The following is an 18,958-nucleotide window of genomic DNA, read 5'->3' as shown; positions in this document are numbered from 1 at the left end:
AAACATTAGACTGCTAAAGTTAATTAATATTTGATTAACTATTTTACAGACTAATCTGAATATAGGGTGGCGCAGTATAATAGAAATTTCCCTATATTTGAATTAGTAATCAACATACAATTAATTAACTTTAATAAGAACAACGTTAAAGCAAGATGGCGGATCAAAAGACAGGAAGGACAATCCAACAAAGTTATTTCGTTTGAAAAGAAATTGATTCTGTTTGCTGAAGATTTAGAGAGGGGAACTTTAGTTCATTTCCCAAACTCGTCTCAATATTGCCGAGAAAACAATGCCCTCATTAACAAAGATTATTTCAAGACAGCAGTTTTAAACATGAGAGAATCTTTTCTTCAAAGGTTTCAGGAATTCAGAAATAATAAAGCGACTCTAGCTTTTATCACAAATCCTCTTAATGCCAATGTGAAGGAATTAAATTTTTCTCCATTTGATATTGACATGGCTAATTTTGATATACAATTGCTGGACTTGACAAGCAAAGACTTATGGAGCTCCAAATTTGTACATCTTGGTACCGAAATAGAAGAACTGGAAAAAGAAAAATGCAGTCTGATTTCACAGCACAAGCAGACTGCTATAAAAGAACTACAGAAGGCAGACTCAATGATTTTCAATACTTAGAATAGTCTTCCGGACTCATATCATGAGTTGAAAAAATTTGCGTTCGGTGTTCTCAGTATCTTCGGGTCTACATATTTATGTGAGCAATCGTTTTCTAACATGAATTTCATTAAATGTAAATTGACTAAATTACTGATGCCAACTTGGAATCGTGCCTTAAATTAAATATGACTAGTTACAAACCCGACATACAGAAACTTTCTAAGGAAATGCAAGCTAATTGCTCACACTGATTAAAACCAATGAGAGCAATTTTTTCTGTGATTTTTTCTTCATTTTATAAAGATATAATATTATAACTTGTTATATATTACTATAAATTTACTATAATATTACTTTAAAATTTCCTTATTTGTAAAAATATATTTATGGCTCTCGAATAATTTTTAAACTGTTGGGAGGGATGGGTTTGGCTCTTCCGTCTCAAAAGTTTGCCGACCCCTGTTCTAGCCAATGAAGTTTGCCAGCAAATGTTGGTCGATTGGTAGTCTCCGCTACTAATGACTCATGCAAGTTAAGCAAGTCTGAGCACGGTTAGTAGTTGGAAGGTGAACAATCATTCGATGCTGCTGGCACTCTGCTGAGGACTGGCCATTCTCACAGGGTTAACCTCAGCCTGTAAACTGACGTATGTCAGACCTCTATACCCTCAAGGACATGTGGGGATATGACAAATAAATTCCCCAGTACAAGTCTGCAAGATTCCTGACTAAATTGATTAACTGTTGTAATAAATTTGGTATGAAAATCAGCAGAAACACTGAAAATATCAACTGCGTTATGAATGGAGAACCTATAGAACAAGTAAAACATTTCAGTTACTTAGGCACAATTTTTAGTGAAGATGGTAAATTAAATATGGAAATAGACAACAGAATCAACAAAGCTGGTATGGTTGGAAGTCAACTGAATAAATTTATATGGAATAAGAGAGAAATTAATCAAAACACTAAGTTAGCTGTATACAAGACAGTGCTCAAGCCAATTTTAACTTATGGATCTGAGAGCTGGGTTAGAAGTAAAACACCTGACAAAAGACTAGAGACTGCAGATATGAGAATTCTGAGAAAGATTAGGGGCATGAACAGATGGCATTAATGGCAATATCATATTAAAATTGAGGATATTAGGAAAGAACTTGATATTGTTAGCATTCGGGAATGTGTTAGCAGATCTAATCGTATGTGGTATGGCCACTTAAACAGAATGGGAGAGAAAAGATTAGCAAAACAAGTGTTCTCTGCCAGGTTGGAGGAAAAACGACCCAGAGGAAGACCAAGATACAGTAAAAAGAGCCTTAGAAGATAGAAATATAAGATCTGATAATGTTACAGGTAACAGATTGGTCTGGATGAAAATTGTAGATAGGAAGTTAGTAATGATATAAGTTTTTCATGTAGTACTGTCATATCTTGTATACCCCTACAGGGTGCATGTCAGGAATTTGATGATGATTCATTTAAGCTCAAGTACTTTCTAGATCTATTATCTGGAAGGCTTACGCACATAACAGAAGAAGAAATCTTCCGGTTTATATGTCACATGATCTGTCTTCCCAGGGATAGTAAAAACAGTGGGAAGTGTGTATGCTGACTATAAGTCATTAAAATTTGAACAATAAATAATGATGCTCCATTGTGCAATAGAGCTTAAGTATTGGCTATTATGAGAGCAGTTAACAGGTCAGACATAATGAGTAGATGCATTGAAAGTTTGCATGAGGTCTTGAAGGGATAGAGAAAATTATTTTTTTCACCTACTGCACATAACAGTTCTAAATTCTCAGATACCGTACAAAGTAAAAACAGGGAAAAGCTAGCAGATTTTTAGTTGACTCATAAAGGAAAATTTTCAAATTACCATGCCAATATTCCGTCTAATCACATGTGTTCAAATGATTTTATTGCAATAAGCTTTAATATCTTTAACTAACCTGTCTATTTTTTCCTCTAGTTCTCCCTTATCAACCATAGAGATAATATATATATCCAACAAGAAGAGTATTTAATACTCTTCTATTATCTGCATTCACTAAAGTTATTCTTTAATGGTCATTTTTCCTTTTAGTTACTGCAAAGTAATAAAATTTTCTCAAATTTCCCTTGGCCTCTTCAGTCTCTGTTATACTACTCCTGACCCTCTTTATCAGTCTTCTCACAATATCAAATTCATAATTTCATAATTCTTTTCCCTGGAAAAGAATTTGGTCGCCGGAGAACATGGCAGGAAATTTGAGCTGTGCTGAAAAAAGTGCTTTTTTAATCAGTGAATAATGCGACTTCTGTCGAGATTTGTGCTACGTTGTTTTTCTGTAATACAAGTGTCCTTCAGTGGTTGTTTTTGGAGTTAGTTGGTTGTTGTTGCTATATTGTGCATTTTTGGTTAACAAGAAGATAAGGTCAAAACCGATTGCATAGCAGTGGAAAAGAAAACGAAGATAACATAAGTTTTCATTATTTAGATATTTAGTATACTTATAGTTATACTCACTTATACTTATTTAGCATTTAGTTGTAATAGTTCCTGAACACTATTTTGAATAATGATGGCAGCGGCAGCTAAAATTGCAAATGGCGTATCACCAAGTCTTCCCCCATTTAAGGACTCCATTTTGCGTGATATAATACTGGATTTTGTAGCATGAAGGACTTGTGGAATGTATGTGTCCTAGAGGTTGTATGTGTGGCAGGTGAGAGAAGGGGAAATATGTATATGTGCAAAATGTAGGCAAGGGGAGGAACTTGGTGAGTTAGAGACAACTATAACTGACTTTGTCGGAACTATAACTGACCTCGTTGAATCAGAGGCGGGAGATTCTCCACGTAGAGAGATGAGTGGCATGATAGAGGGCAAGAAAAATATGAATGAAATAATGAGAGTGGGGAGTATGGAAAGGTTGAAGGATTGTGAAGTTTTTGGAGATGGGCTCAACTGGGAGGATGAATGGCAAATAAGAGTGACTGACTTACAGAGAGAGAGAGAGAAAGAGATGAGCTGAAAGAGCAGGTGGAATGTCTAGGGAATGAGATGAGAAGTGTGAAAGATGAGATTAGGAGAATGGAAGAGACAAATGCAAGGCGAATCAGAGTAGAAATGAGAGAGTTATGGAAATGATAGAAGAGTAGAGAATAAGAACAGTAGAAGAGATGGAATGAGAGAGAGTTATGGGAATGATAGAAGAGGAGAGAATAGAAACAGTAGAAGAGAGGGAATGAGAGAGAATTATGAGAATGGTAGAAGAGGAAAGAATAGGAATGATAGAAGAGAGGGAATCAGATAGAGTTATGGGAATGATAGAAGAGGAGAGAATAGGAACAGTAGAGGAGAGGGAATGAGAGACAGTTATGTGAATGATAGAAGAGGAAAGAATAGGAACAGTGGAAGAGAGAGAATGAGAGAGTTATGGGAATGATAGAAGAGGAGAGAATGAAAACAGTAGAAGAGAGGGAATGAGAAGAATGCGAGGGAGCACCGGAGCCAGGGATAGAGTGATGTCAGGAAGGCAGGTAAGTAGGGGAACACAGAGAGAAAGTGTTAGAAGAGAGAGAGAGAGAGAGAGAGAGAGAGAGAGAGAGAGAGAGTGAGAGATGCATGGGAGCAATCGAGGAACAGGATGGTGAGAGGTGTGATGTATGATGACGCAATGATCCGTGGTGTGCAAGATAGGATGCATGAGGAGTGTTTGCCTGGAGGAACGAAAGAAAGTGTGGCTATGGCAATTAAGAGGGATGAAAGGGTGGATGAGATGATTGTGATGGTTGGAACAAATGACTTGAGAGGTAATGTAAATTAGGCAGCAAGAGCTATGAGATTCTTGCTTGAGGTTGTACGAAAATAGACACAGAGAGGAAAGATAGTGTGCATGTTGCCTAGGTATGATAGTGACGAGCTGAGCAGAAGAGCAGTAATATAGAATAACATAATAGCTAGAATGTGTCAGAAGAGAGGATTGGAACATGTGGATGCTTGGAGGGCATTTGAGGATAGAAAGGAATTGTATGTGAGAGACTACTTGCATTTGAATGAGGAAGGACACAGGCATCTGAAGAGATTGCTGTTCTCAATGAGTCAGTGTGTCAATGCCGAGAAACTAGAATGCCCAGGGTGGATGGTAGTAGGGGTGGCCTCTTGCGGGAATGGATATTTGGGAGAAGGGAGACAACATCAGGTAAGTGCAGTGGAGTCTAGAGGGGATAATGCTGGGTATAGAAACAGTGGCATTTTTATGCTTTATACTAATGCCAGGAGTACCTGGAATAAAGGAGAGGAATTGGTGGCGGTGATAGCATCAGCCTGGCCAAAGTTCATTGGGATCACTGAGACGTGGTTGACAGATGAGGATATAATAACAGGAACAGAAGTAGCAGGGTGCAGCATTTGTTGGCAGGATAACAAGAGAAAGCGCAGTGGTGGAGTAATGCTTATGACAAGTGACAACTTATGTACTCTAAGAGTGGAGGCTTTGGAAGGCAGTGACACTAATGATTTTGAAAGCATATGGTGGTAGAAGTGGGCAGGCAGGATATTTAGTGGGGGTGTTGCTACAAACGAAGCAGAACAGAGGGTGGGGACCAGGAGATGTTTAGACAGTTGAGCTTGGCAAGTGCAAGACGAATGATTGTTATGGGAGATTTTAACTACAGCAGCATAAATTGGGGAGAGTGTTACACCTGATATCTTGAGAATATATTATTCTCAGTTATCATGGTGTAACATGAAAAATAAGTAACAAAAAAAAAAAAAAAACCCTGCATAAAAAGGATAATTTAATTAATAAAATATTCTTGCATCCAGTATAAATTGAGTAAAATGTAAAGGTCTATTGTTTAGTTAAGATAACAAAAGAAAGGAATATATTAAGATGTATTATGATTAAACAAGGAATTTGTATTAAATAAGTAGCTAACTAAGAATTAATATAGTAATGCGATTAAGAATGAAAGAGTTAAGTGCATAAGTATAAAAGAATAAGTCATAAAATGCGCTATGTAAGAGGCTACAGATTAAGAATTAAGTAGAATTCTGAGAAAAGGTTTGAAAAGGGGTTAAGATAGAGGCTAACAAGGGAAATAACGGAATATCGCTTAGGGCCTATACCCGGATAGAAACTTCGTTACGAGTTGCCGATCAAAAATGACGTATGGCGGCAAAATGCTATCCAATTGGTAGACAGACGGAAAACAAGTAGGAGGTGGGGGAAAGAAGTAAGAAAGGGCGCCGTTAGGGTAGCAGCTATAAAAGGGTTGGTAAACCCCCCCCCCCCCCCCCTCAAAAAAAATTTTGTTTCGAAGAGTAGGCTCTCTTGGTTTTGGGGGAAGACGTTTAGATTGAGGCCTTTTTGCTTTTTTTGCCAGAGGAGAAGAAACGTTTGGATAGTCGCGGTGGTTTTAGTTTGTTTTTCTAGTGGATTTCACGGTGTTCCTGAGTGGAGAGATATGGCTTATATCCTCATGCCACAACAAGGAATCGAAGGTGAGCGGGAAAGCTATTCCCGTATTCCTATGTAGAAAGCGAAATATACCATAAAGTCATAGGAAACTGTGAAGATATCGATGTCCTCGTTTCGGATAGTACAGCCGACGGTGCAGATGTTCATAAAGCCCCGAATTGCAGGCAAGTTCGTTCAGTAGAAGGTAAAGGCCCGTAAGTGAAGCTAAAGAAAGGTAATGTGAATTTTGTCTTATGTTAACCAGAAGTTGTTTGTGATAGGTACCATTGTCATAATACGGAACTGTTAAAGTGATTAGGGAGAAAATATAATAGGACTTGAGAATTTGATAAAGAGTGTGAAAAATAAGCTAGCTAGTGTTGATAATTTGTGAGTAATTAATTATCCTAAGAATCATGAGTGCCTACTATATTGTAAAGGGAAAGTTAATGACATAGTTGTGTGTTAATGAAGTAAATGGTTTTGTTAATATTGAGTTTGATTAGTGTGAACTGAGTAATCAAGTAGACTGAGGAATTTGAATGCCTAGTGTGATGTGTAGAGAATCGGAATTGTCATAAGTATGTGCTAGAGTAGTTACTTTGTTAGTGCACTTGAAGTTGAATAATCTATTAATGTGTGGTGATCTAATCTTTCCATGTTAAGTGAGTTCGTGTTTTGTATGAAATTTTGTGGTGGCATGATCGTAGTAACTTTTGTCGAATCATAGCCCAACTATTTGTTTTAAGCTAATTTTAGTGTGTAAGTTATATAGTTGAGTAATTTGATATGTACCATGTTTAGAGAAATAATAAACCTTTTGTTTAATGGAAAAGAAAGTTGTTGATATTGCTAATCCAATACACCGCTTAGAAACATTCGAGCCTAACCACGTGGGGAACTAATGTTAAGAAATGGGAAGTTTAAGGAATTAATGTTGAGTAACAAGAAATAGTGTCACGACTGCAATAGTTACACTTTCAGATATTTGAGTTCCTTTCTCTGTTTATGTATAAAATATCTTAAACTAAATATCCCAAAGGGCGCAGTTAAAATACAAATACTAGGGATATTACGGGGAACAATAACTCAGATATTAATAGAAACTTAGGTGGTGTCTTGAAAGTAGAAGTTAGGAGAATATAGACGAAGGCAGTTTGGAAGTCAAACATAATCGTAAGATAGGGACGTAACAAGAGGAAGATCCATGTAGCAATAAGGGAATGGAATTTCTAGAATTCTTGAGGGAGAAACGTCTTAGGCAACATGTAATAGAGGAAACAAGAGTTTTGGATTTGGTCATAATATCAGAAGATTTGATAATAACTAAGATGACATCTCTCCCACCAGTTGGAGAGAATGACATGGTTTTGACTTGGAAGATGAATAGACATGCAGGAGTATCAAAGACAAGAGAACATATGTGGAATTATAAGGTTATAAGTGACATGATTATAATAGTCTTAGATATTAACTTGGGGAAGTTTCATGGAGGGAGGAATTGGAAGGCCAGGATATCATTATTGTTTGGGGAAATTGTGAAGGAATATTTGTTAGCAGCAATAGTAAGCTGTATTCCACAAGTGAAAAAGAGGACACAATTTGGTGTAAAGTGGATGACAAACAACATTAAACAGGAACTGCATGTGAAAAAGAGGCTATGGAAGAGATATAAGGAGACAGGTGAAGAGCAGATGAATGAAGAATATAAGACACAGGCCAGGAGAGTGACTAGTATGGTAAGGAAGGCGAAACTGGAATCTGAGAAGAGATTGGCCCTAAGATCCAAAGAAAATTCTAGGGAATTTTATAGGTATGTGGCCAGTAGGAGGAGAAATGATTGTGGAAGAATGTCATTGTGGAATAAAAAAGGGAATAGAGTGACTGATGTAGATGACATGGTGGAATTGTTCAATGAACACTTTATTGGAGTATTTCGTCCTAGAGGAGTAAATTTTAATACTAGAGGGATAGGGCAGGTTTGAGGTTTAGAGGTGCATGAGGAGAGTGTGTTCCAAATACTGAGTAATCTGGATGTCAGTAAAGCTGTGGGACTGGATGGTATTTCATCACAAGTTCTGAGAGAATGTGCTAAAGAACTGACAGCTTTGACATGGCCTTTCAATGAAAGTCTGGCTACGGGAAAGGAAGGAATGGTAAGATAGTGCCTTTGCATAAGGGCGGTTGCAGACTGGAAGTGTCTAATTATATGCAGTTTGTGTGTCATCAGCAGTTGTTAAGATCTTGAGAAATTAGTGAGGGAGTATACAGCATTGAGCAGATGAGGGTAATGTCATCTGTGAGAGTCAACATGGATTTGTGAAGGGGCACTCTTGTTTTAGTAATATGCTAGCCTTTTATAATAAAGTTACAAGAGCAGTAGATGAGGGAAAGGCATATACTGCCATTTTCTTGGATTTAGCGAAGGCATTTGACAGGGTGCCACATGATAAGCTGATAATTAAATTGCAGCGCATGGGTTTGGATGTCAGGTTGGTCAACTGAACTCAAGATTGGTTGTCTGATAGGTATCAGAGAGTTGTGTATGGTGGGACAGTTTCAAGGAGGCAGAAGGTTACAAGTAGGGTCCCACAGGTCTCAGTACTGGACCAATATTGTTTATCCTTTATATCAATGACATTGTCAGTGGATTGTGGGGAGATATTCAGTTGTTTGCAGATGATGTGAAGCTGGGAAGGGTTATTAGTAAGAGTGCAGATGTGGTGGCCCTCTAGAGGATTTGAATAAGCTAGACAGATAAACAAATGAATGGGGGTCGGTTTAATGCAGCAAAATGTAAGGTCTTGAGGTTTGGGACACATTGATGGGATTCTGCATACTGTATTGGAGGAAGTAGGGAAGACGAAAGATCTGGGGTTGATAATTGATAGAAACCTGAAATTTAGGGGCCATATTTCAAAGCTGGTGAAGGTAACACAGATTGCTGCAATAATGAGAAGGACGCTGACCTGCAGAGATAAAAGAGTTATCATTCCATTGTATAAGACCACACCTAGACTATTTTTCTCAAATTTGGTTCCCAGGATTTGAAGGGGATAAATTAAATGTGGAAAGGGTACAGAAGCAGATAACAAAGATGGTTTCAAGACTGTACAATGTAAGTTACTAGGATTGACTGAGGGAACGTGGACTGCAGAGTTTGGTGGATAGCAGAAGGAGAGGTTATATGATTGAGACTTTGAAAGTGTTGAGAGGTGATTACAGGGTTGACACTGGGGAGTTCTTTCGCTTGGTTGAACAGCAGGAATGAGTCATGACAAGGGGCCATCGCTGGAAGTTATGAAAGGAAACTGTTAGCAAGAGAGTGAGGAGTGGTTTCTTTTTATGGAGGGTGGCCGAACAGTGGAATGCTTTGTTTGAGAACTAGAACAGTCGAGTTTAAGGAGTGGTATGATAGACTTTGTGTTTCCAAGGAGAGACTTCCCACGATGAGTCTTGATAGACTTTGCGTTTCCTAGGAAGGACCTCCCACGATGAGTCTTCTGACTCCATGGAGGACTGAATAATAATAATTTACTTAAATATAAAGAGCCAATAGGCTTTGTTATGGCGATATAAACATTATTTAAATTAAGGGGATATTAAATCCCACATTGTTTTCAAACCGAATAAGAAACTCAAAGATTGGAATCAGAGAGTTTCATGCTGAATATAGTATAATAAACTATAAAAGTATCGGCAACTACTAGCGTGAGCTAATGCAAGTAGTCCAAGTACGTAGTACAAAATTGGGCAACTCGCAGCAAAGGTGGTAAAGTTATGATCGCTATTTTTGGTATTTTCCATAATGTAAAACACATTTTCTAGGAAATGTATGCTGTTATTACATTACGGTGGGAGGTCGTAACCAGACCGGTTTCAGCCTTTATTGAGGCTTCATCAGTGAGTAGCTAGACCAAATAAATACCAAAGGGTATAGCGAAAAGAACTTATATACTCTGCTATACGAGTTGTCAGAAAGGTGCATCCATTAAGTTACTTAAATATAAAGAGCCAATAGGCTTCATTTCAGCGATATAAACATTATTTAAATTAAGGGGATATTAAATCCCACATTGTTTTAAAACCGAATAAGAAACTCAAAGATTGGAATCGGAGAGTTTCATGCCGAATATAGAATAATAAACTATAAAAGTATTGGCGACTACTAGCGTGAGCTAATGCAAGTAGTCCAAGTACATAGTACAAAATCGGGCAACTCTTAATCCCCTTAATTTAAATAATGTTTATATCGCCGAAATGAAGCCTATTGGCTCTTTATATTTAAGTAACTTAATGGGTGCACCTTTTTGTCAACTCGTATAGCAGAGTATATAAGTTTTTTTCACTATACCCTTTACCGTTTGGTATCAATTTGGTCTAGCAACTCACTGATGAAGTCTCAATAAAGGGGCTGAAACCGGTCTGGGTAGTGACCTCCCACCATAATGTAATAACAGCATACATTTCCTAGGAAATGTGTGTTATGTTATGGAAAATACCAAGAATAGCAATCAGAACTTTACCAACCTTTGCTGCAAGTTGCCCGATTTTGTACTACGTACTTGGACTACTTGCATTAGCTCACGCTAGTAGTCGCCGATACTTTTATAGTTTATTATACTATATACAGCATGAAACTCTCTGATTCCAATCTTTGAGTTTCTTATTGGGTTTTAAAACAATGTGGGATTTAATATCCCCTTAATTTAAATAATAATAATAATAATTTTCATACAGGTTTAATTTAAAATATTATTCATTCATTTAACTCCTTTGTAATTTTTTTTCCCTCCTAACTCTTTGGATGCAGTCACTTAAGGCTTCCTTCAGATACTCTTTGACTACTTCCAATACACTGCTGATTTCTCTTCCATGTAGTTTCTGAAAAGTCCAATTTTATTTCACATTTGTATGTCTGTAGGATCTGAGGTAAATTGAAGGACATTAAAGATAATTCTCAGTATAGCTAACTCCAAAGAACAACAGAAATAGTGTGTTATTTCTGTTGTTCTTTTTACCTATATCCATTAAAAAGAAAAATGCATAACAACCCACTTGTTAAAGTTGACTCTCAGTATAGAAAACACGATTATGACAAACCTGTTCACTAAAAAAAATAATCAAAGTCCCAGAAGTACTATGTCATGCTAACAGAAATTCACTGTTCCAAACTATTAGTGGATAGTTTGGAACAGTGAATTTCTGTTAGCATGACATTGTACTTCTGGGACTTTGATTATTTTTTTTAGTGAACAGGTTTGTCATAATCGTGTTTTCTATACTGAGAGTCAACTTTAACAAGTGGGTTGTTATGCATTTTTCTTTTTAATGGATATAGGTAATTTTTTATTATACAGATAATTTTTTTAACAGAAAGATCAAAGTAAAATTGAAAAAAGAAAATTCATAGTAATTCATATAACCTGAATTAAAAGATTTGACTATGTGTCTATGATGACCATCCATAGCAACTGTTTCAATGGTAAAAGCTTTTGGATCAGTCCAGTATATCCTACGAGCAGCAAAATCAATAGCAAGACCAGTTGGCCACTGAATATCTTGGTCAACGATGGCATGCCTTTCACTACCATCTAATCTAGCCCGTTCAATTTTTGCATTACGACCCCAATCTGTCCAATACATATACCTGAAAATACAAACATAAATTATTACTTGTAATCAATTATCAATTTCCTTCCTTAATAAATATTTTAACAGAATTATATACATATTTATATATAAAAACTGCAAAATATATCAAATTTTATACAATAATTTTTTGATTATTCAGGTCTTCTCACTTTTACTTTTTTTTTTTTTACACAAGCAAACATTTTTCTGCAACAAATTCTTCCTTTAGTCTAACATTAAACTAGTTAAGAGATTTAAAGAGGCAGATAGAGGTTGGTTAAGGGTGATGATGACAAGTGTAAAGTGTTGAGCTTACATTAGGTAGTGTGAATAAAAATTTAGAGGTCCTGATAGATGGTAGTGTTGAGTCAGCAAATGTAGAATATGGGTAGGATATTTGAAGAGAGACATGGCAACACTGAGAGATGAAGATTAAGGTATAAAAAAATAAGTTGTGTAGTGCGAAGAGAGAGATTAGAAGCAAATATGAGTAGAAGTGTGAGAAAGATATGGAAATGAGAGAAGGAGAAAGATGGGAAACCCAAAGAAAGACTGGAAATGAGAGGAGGTTGAAAGGGTACAAAAGCAAATTAATTGAGATTACAAGAGGTATGCAGACAGGTGAGAGATCAAGGAGGGAGATTCAGAGGATGGGTGGGTGGGAGAAAGAAAGAAAGAAAGAGAGAGAGTAAGGAATGAATGGATCTGTTAGGGAATAAGGTGTATGGAGAGTCAATGATCAATGGGGTGCAGAAAAGAATGATAGATGAATGTTTGACTGGAGGAACAACAGAAAGTGTGATAATGACTACTGGAGCTATGGCAAGAGCAACTAAGGTTATGTAGCAAGTTCATTATGTCTGATATTCCCTGTGTTATTTCTGGTTTGTCTGTTTTTTCAGGATGAAAAAGCAGAACTTTTGGAAGAAATTGGCTACTTCACCTTCAAATGAAAAGCCCATATAATCTGGATCTGTATTCAGATCCTGATGTGATTATGAAATGAAGAAGGTCAGAATATATATAAGATGAAGTGATGGTGGATACAAATGATCAAAGAGGTAGCATGAATCAGGGAGGAGGAAGAGATCTACAGTTACTGTTAGGAAATGTGCAGAAGAAAAGAGTGAAAATAAAGACTGTGAGCATATTTCCTAGATATGACAATGCAGAACTGAGGAGAAGAATAGCAGTAATGAATGACATGCTAGCAAGAATGTGCAGAAAGAGGAGGCTGAAATATGTGGATATTCTACTGCATTTGAAAATAGAAGAGAACTAAATGTGAAAGATAGGATATTCGACTGCATTGTCTGGAAAGATTGCTGATCTCTTGGCAAGTGAGAGTGTTAGGACAAAGAAACTAAAATAGTCAGGGTGGATAGTGGCAGAAATGGCCATTTATGGATCCATGAATGGTGACAATCTTTTCACAGTTGGGAGAATGGGTATATCACAGAGGCAATGGAGTCTGGGGGAATAATAATAGTATAGATAATACTGATAATGCATGTATCTGTTTTACAAATGACAGGAATATCAGGAACAAAGAAATGAATTGGTGGCTGATCAATTTGGCAAGTGCAAAGAACAGAGAAAGTAACATACAGTGAGAGTAAGGGAACAAACATTACTGAGGGACAACTATCAGGCAACATATATTTTGAAAGTTTTTCCACTTGGTTATACTATAAATTAAAGATGCCAAGAAATTATATTCTTGGTTTAATCCTTGATCCAAGCGTAAGCAAACAAGGTTTGAGCGTGGAGTAACTTCATGACCGGGCAACTTAAACTAATGACTTCACATCACTTGCCTTAGTATCCCATTATGCAAAGCACATATCCTTAGGAACAATGTATAATGCTATGCATTATGGGAAGGGTCACTACCCAGATTAGTTTCGACCTACATTGAGGTCTCATCAGCAGGAGCCAGAAGTGATACCAAGGTTAAAGTAATGCAGATGTCATATTTCCACATACAAGTAGCCAAATGGTGTTACACCTTATTAATAAAATACTCTGGAGTAGAGATAGATGATGAAAGTTTTTTTGTTTTTTCTATATAAAGGATAAAAGATTAAACCAAGAATATAATTTCTTGGTATCTTTAATTTAAGGCAACGTATAGTATGCAGAAAACATGGGAATTAAGATTTGGATGATGAACAGAATTGCACAAATATCAGAGAGAAAGGAATTCATGTGCAATAATAAGGAAAGTGACTATACTAATCTTGGGGTAGTTGAATGGATGGATGGATGAATCAGAAGGGTGAGATATCAGCAGTGCATGGGAGATAGTCAAGAAATATTTATCAGTTGCAATGGCAAACTGCATATCCCCAGAAATAAAAGCAATCTGATGTGAAGTGAATATCTATTTAAATTAAACAAGAATTGTACATGAAAAAAAGGTTAAGGAAGCAATATAAAATGAGAAATGGAAAGTATTTGCATGAGAAACATGATTCAGGCCAGGAAAGTGATTAGTATAGTAATGAAGACAAGAAGAGACTGGTACTGCAATTCAGTGAAAACCCTAAGGACTTCTTTTCTTATGCAGGCAGTAGGAGAAGAAATTATTGGATGAATGACCATGCTAGATGAAAATGGGGATCAAGTAACCAACGTAGATGACACATTGAAGTTCTTTAATTATCACTTTATTGGGATTTTTCATTCTGTATGGATGGGAGGGTTTAGAAGTTCATGAGGAGAATGCACTTTGAAAGTAAAGTACTTTGTAAGTCAATAAACAGTGGGACTGGATGGGATTTTGCTGTGTGTTCTGAGAGCATGTGCTAAGGAACTAACAGTCCACCGAACTGGCTATAAAATGAAAGTCTGGCTACTGGAAAAATGTCCAAAGAGTGGAAGGAGGATAAGGGGGTGGTAGAATGAAGGCATAAAACTATAGATCAGTTTGTATCTATTATTATTATTACATGACACCTTCAGGGAGACCAAAGACTTATCGAGGGAGGGCACCTACTCTACAACTTTCTGTCTCCACCACTCAATCCACTAACTACAATGAACCGCAACTACACCAATGCCATCTACTGCCTACTGCCACTAGTATTTTCACAGACAATCACAAGCATCCATGCCTACGATGGGATTCGAATCTGCAGCCTTTTGGTTAGTGGATACACTGACCAATCAGGCTAGCCATCTATTCCGTAGTTTTTAAGATTTTGAAGAAATTAGTGCAACTGCATACAAAACTGAACAGCAAAGATAACGTTATCTATGAGGGTCAGCATGAATTTGTTATGAGATGCACTTGTTTCATAATCTATTTGCCATTTATAATCAAGTAAGAAGAACACACAATAATATGCTGCCATTTTTTTTTTTTTTAAATTTTATTTTGCAATGGCATCTGACAGGATGGCAATAAATTGATACTTATGTTGCAACATATTGCTTTAAATATCAATATGTTGATATTGGTATCTAAGTCACTTTGTACCCATGTGTATATATATATATATATATATATAATTCCATGTTCTTGTGGTTTAGCCTACAAAGGAGAGACAAGCTGTGAATTTGAGGTAAGAAAGAAGGAACATGTTGCAGATAACAAGCATAAAAGAAGAGACAGATCTGGTTTGGACAACAATACTTATAATACTAACCATGCAGTTGATTGGAACTGTTCAACCATGCCTTATATAGAGAAGACATTTTATTTCAAACTTCTGAAGTTATGGTCATCCATTCATGTGGATCACTGAATAAAAACCAAGGACTGATATTAAGTAATATGGAAATCACTTATAAAATCACAGATTTCAATTTTGCCAACAATCAGCTTCTGTTGCTAACTGCAGACAGCAAATGCATGTCACACTATTTTACCTTTATTTGTTAGCATGAATTTATTTATTTGTCTTATAATGTTTTCTCATTATTTAGTCAACTTTGTGACCAATGTATTTATGTTTTTGATGTTTAACCTCCCTACCGGCTAGGACGTCTATAGACGTCCAACTAAATCTGGATATGATTCAGCCCACCTGTTTAAAGAACCTGGATAAGAAGTGCAATTTGACTGTCATGTCCATTAGAAGGTGTGATAAACCCTCACGCTGAAGAGAACGGTTAATCGGATTATCTCCCATTCGTAGCTGCCTCTCAGTTGCCTATAACAAGAAACGGACTTTCTTGTTTCATGCTGGTGAACTGGATTTTAGTTATATATGATAGACTAAAAATAGAGAAATTATTTATATTTTTGTTTTCTCTTTTTATTGTACAATACAATTTTAATTTCTGGACAAAATAAAGGTCTTGCATAATTTCTTCACTTAAATATTGCCTTACCTTGGAGAACCAATTTAATTTTTTATTTTTGTGCGCTAATTTTTTTCTAATCGCTTGGTAGACAAAATATTTTTCTTTGTTCTCGAAGAAATTAATTCACGATAATTATTTGAAATATTCTTTTAAAAAAAGAAAAGAAAACCGTCTGCCGACGTTCCAGTTTATATTATTTTTATTTTTGTACAAAACCTTCAAAATCGAATAATAATTAACAGATTTCCTTTAGAGAATAACATGAAATTCTTTAATCATATTACTAAATTTTTTCTTCATGTTGTATAGTAATCTGTACTTTCACTTTCTTGGTTTCCTTGTATAATTGGTCATTACAAAATGAAATGAACAGTTATGATTTAAATTTATATTTTCCACATAATTCAGATATTTTATTCTCCAATTTTTAAAGTAAGCGATACATTTGCTTATTTTGATCATTCAAAATATGTATATCAAATGTGAAATTTCATTTCCATATTTTTACGATAGAATTGAACTTTATTTCGCCTCTGATAGTTTAACCCCCCCCCGTTGCATTACTATCACACACCTGAAAACTGTTATGAAACATAGGTACAGTTTTTATTTAATTCGTTATTTTTCTCTAGTAATTGTTCCACATAACTTTAATTTTTCGATACTGAAACTATGTGGTGATTATTATAAATTAGCAAATTATAAATCAGACAATATACATATTTCCTGATTATTATAAATCAGGAAATTATGTGATATTCGGATATAGATGAAATTAATATTTAAAATCACTGTCATCCTTCAAATGCAATATCAGAATAAAGAAAGTGGAAAACCCGAAGTTTCGAAATTCATATCGAAAGCCCGCTCTTGAAATGTATTGGTCTACAGACTGGATTCTGAACACGTCAATGTTTTGTGATGTTATGACTGAAAAACAATTTAGTCTCATCATGAAGTATTTGCATTTTCAGAATAATGAGGAATACGATCAGGCAACACATCCTTGCCCGTTCCTCAACAAAATTTATGATTTTCTGGTGAAAATCCGTCAAAAATGTAGATCACTCTACATTCCTGAGAGAGACTTGAGTATCGATGAAAGCCTTATGCCATTCAAAGGTGGCATACATATACTGAAATGTAAGCAGTATGTTCCCAAAAAGAAAGCGAAGTATGGAAGTAAAATTTTTTATGCTTTGCGAATCGGAAAGTGGGTATCTTTAGGATTTCAAACCTTATATGGGATAGCAAATTGTAATCGAGCACGATAAATATTCGGATCTCCCTTTGTCGATGCGTGCAGTAATGCAGTTACTAGACCCTTTACTGGGGAAAGGTTACTGCATTATAATGGATAATTACTATATATGTGTCCTGAACTCGCTGATTTGCTTTTACAGCATCGCACAGATAGTTATGGTACTGTAAATGCAAAAAGGCGAGATATGCCTCCAGATCTGGCTTCAGGAAAGCTATCGAAGGGGGAAATCCGAACTTATCAGCGAGGGAAAGTCTTTGCACTATGTTGGAAAGCCAAAAAAGATGTTTTTCTGCTATCTTCCCTGCACAATCCATCAACGGAATCCGTGGAGAAGCATGGTTTGAAGAAAGAAAAACCCATTGCTGTGTGTGCATACAACGACACTATGGGGTGAGTCGACAGGTGCGATCAGCAGCTATCATTCTACTCTGTAATGAGGATACAGCATAAAAAATATTACAAAAAAGTGTTTGGACATGTTATTTGAATTTTGAAGTGTTTGGATTTTGTTATTTGGAACAGTTTCCTCCTGTACAAGAAAAAATGTTTGTCTACCATAACATATCTAGAATACAGAATAGAAATTGCGAAAGCATTGCTGCATGCACATGCACCTTCTTCAACAAGCAGAAAAACGGGAAATCCTACCAGACATCTGAGGTTGAACGCTGCTAACTCCAACCATTATCCTGAAAATCTACCACCAACCGCTAATAAAAAAAAAACTGCATGCAAATATTATGTATGTAATAAAAAAAATATCAGAAAGGAAACAAAAATCTGGTGCCCTGAGTGTAAAACTGCTTTGTGTGTTTACCCTTGCTTCAAGGTGTTCCACGCTGTTCAAGAATTTTAAATTCTGAACAGTATGAAATAAAAAATGTTTCTTTTCAGGGCCATCAAAACAGTCCTTTTCAGGACTACAAATATTGATAGAGGGATACCCGAATGCACTGTTTGTTTTTCATCTTGAAGGCTAATTTTTAAGTTCTTTTTATGACACAGAGAAACTGGAAAGAGTATTCCAGGTAAAGTATTTCATCAAAAATAAAAAATAATGAAATAAAATCTACCCTATATATATATAAAATGATAAGCCTTTTTATGTCATGTTTATCGAAACGTTTTGAAACTCAGGGGCTACCCTGAGTGTCGAGTCTTCAAAATTCTAGTCATCAGAATTCAGGGGCAGAACCCCCTTTCGAGTTATCACAATTGAAGGAGAACTGGTCTACCATACCGGAATACGGGGGGTTGGGCATAGCCCCCTAGTTAATATATGAAATATATAAATAATAACGGGAACATTTTCACCTTGCCAACACTCAATATTGATGTGATATGGGTTCCTTCCAAATTTCTTGTTTTAGAGAATATATATATATATATATATATATATTACAAAGTTTTGTAATAAAAATTTCTGCTACAATGAAGTTTGGGAGAATCAACAATATTATTACTACCTTATTTCTGTTTCTCGTGTGGGAGAAAAACGGTAAAATGTCACTCTTATAATTATATGAGATGTCATAATGGCAAAAATAGTTTCAAGTTTTGGGAAGAGACACAATAAATCATTTTAGAGGCAAGAAAGGTCAAATAACTTAGGACAGTAAATGAAATTCTCAGTAAATGAAACTGTTGCTGAGTGACACAAAGGTCACTCAGCAACAGTT

At 36.0% G+C, this 18,958-nt stretch overlaps 1 protein-coding gene across 1 annotated transcript in view; it reads right to left on the bottom strand.

Annotated features, from left to right (window-relative positions):
• The window catches only part of LRP1 (LDL receptor protein 1), a 1,646,373-nt gene that overhangs the window by 328,517 nt on the left and 1,298,898 nt on the right, over positions 1-18,958 (bottom strand). The window contains exon 77 of the mRNA XM_090402369.1: positions 11,497-11,720. Coding sequence (XP_090258495.1) covers positions 11,497-11,720 — 224 coding nt within the window. The remainder of the gene's footprint in view (positions 1-11,496; positions 11,721-18,958) is intronic.

This window comes from Typopeltis vanoorti, chromosome 2 (genome assembly GCF_054136105.1).
Source record: "Typopeltis vanoorti isolate ZY-2024b chromosome 2, IOZ_Tvanoo_1.0, whole genome shotgun sequence".
Taxonomy (NCBI): Eukaryota; Metazoa; Arthropoda; class Arachnida; order Uropygi; family Thelyphonidae; genus Typopeltis; species Typopeltis vanoorti.
Note: the sequence above shows the minus strand (reverse complement) of the source record. Positions and strands in the feature narration are given on the sequence as shown.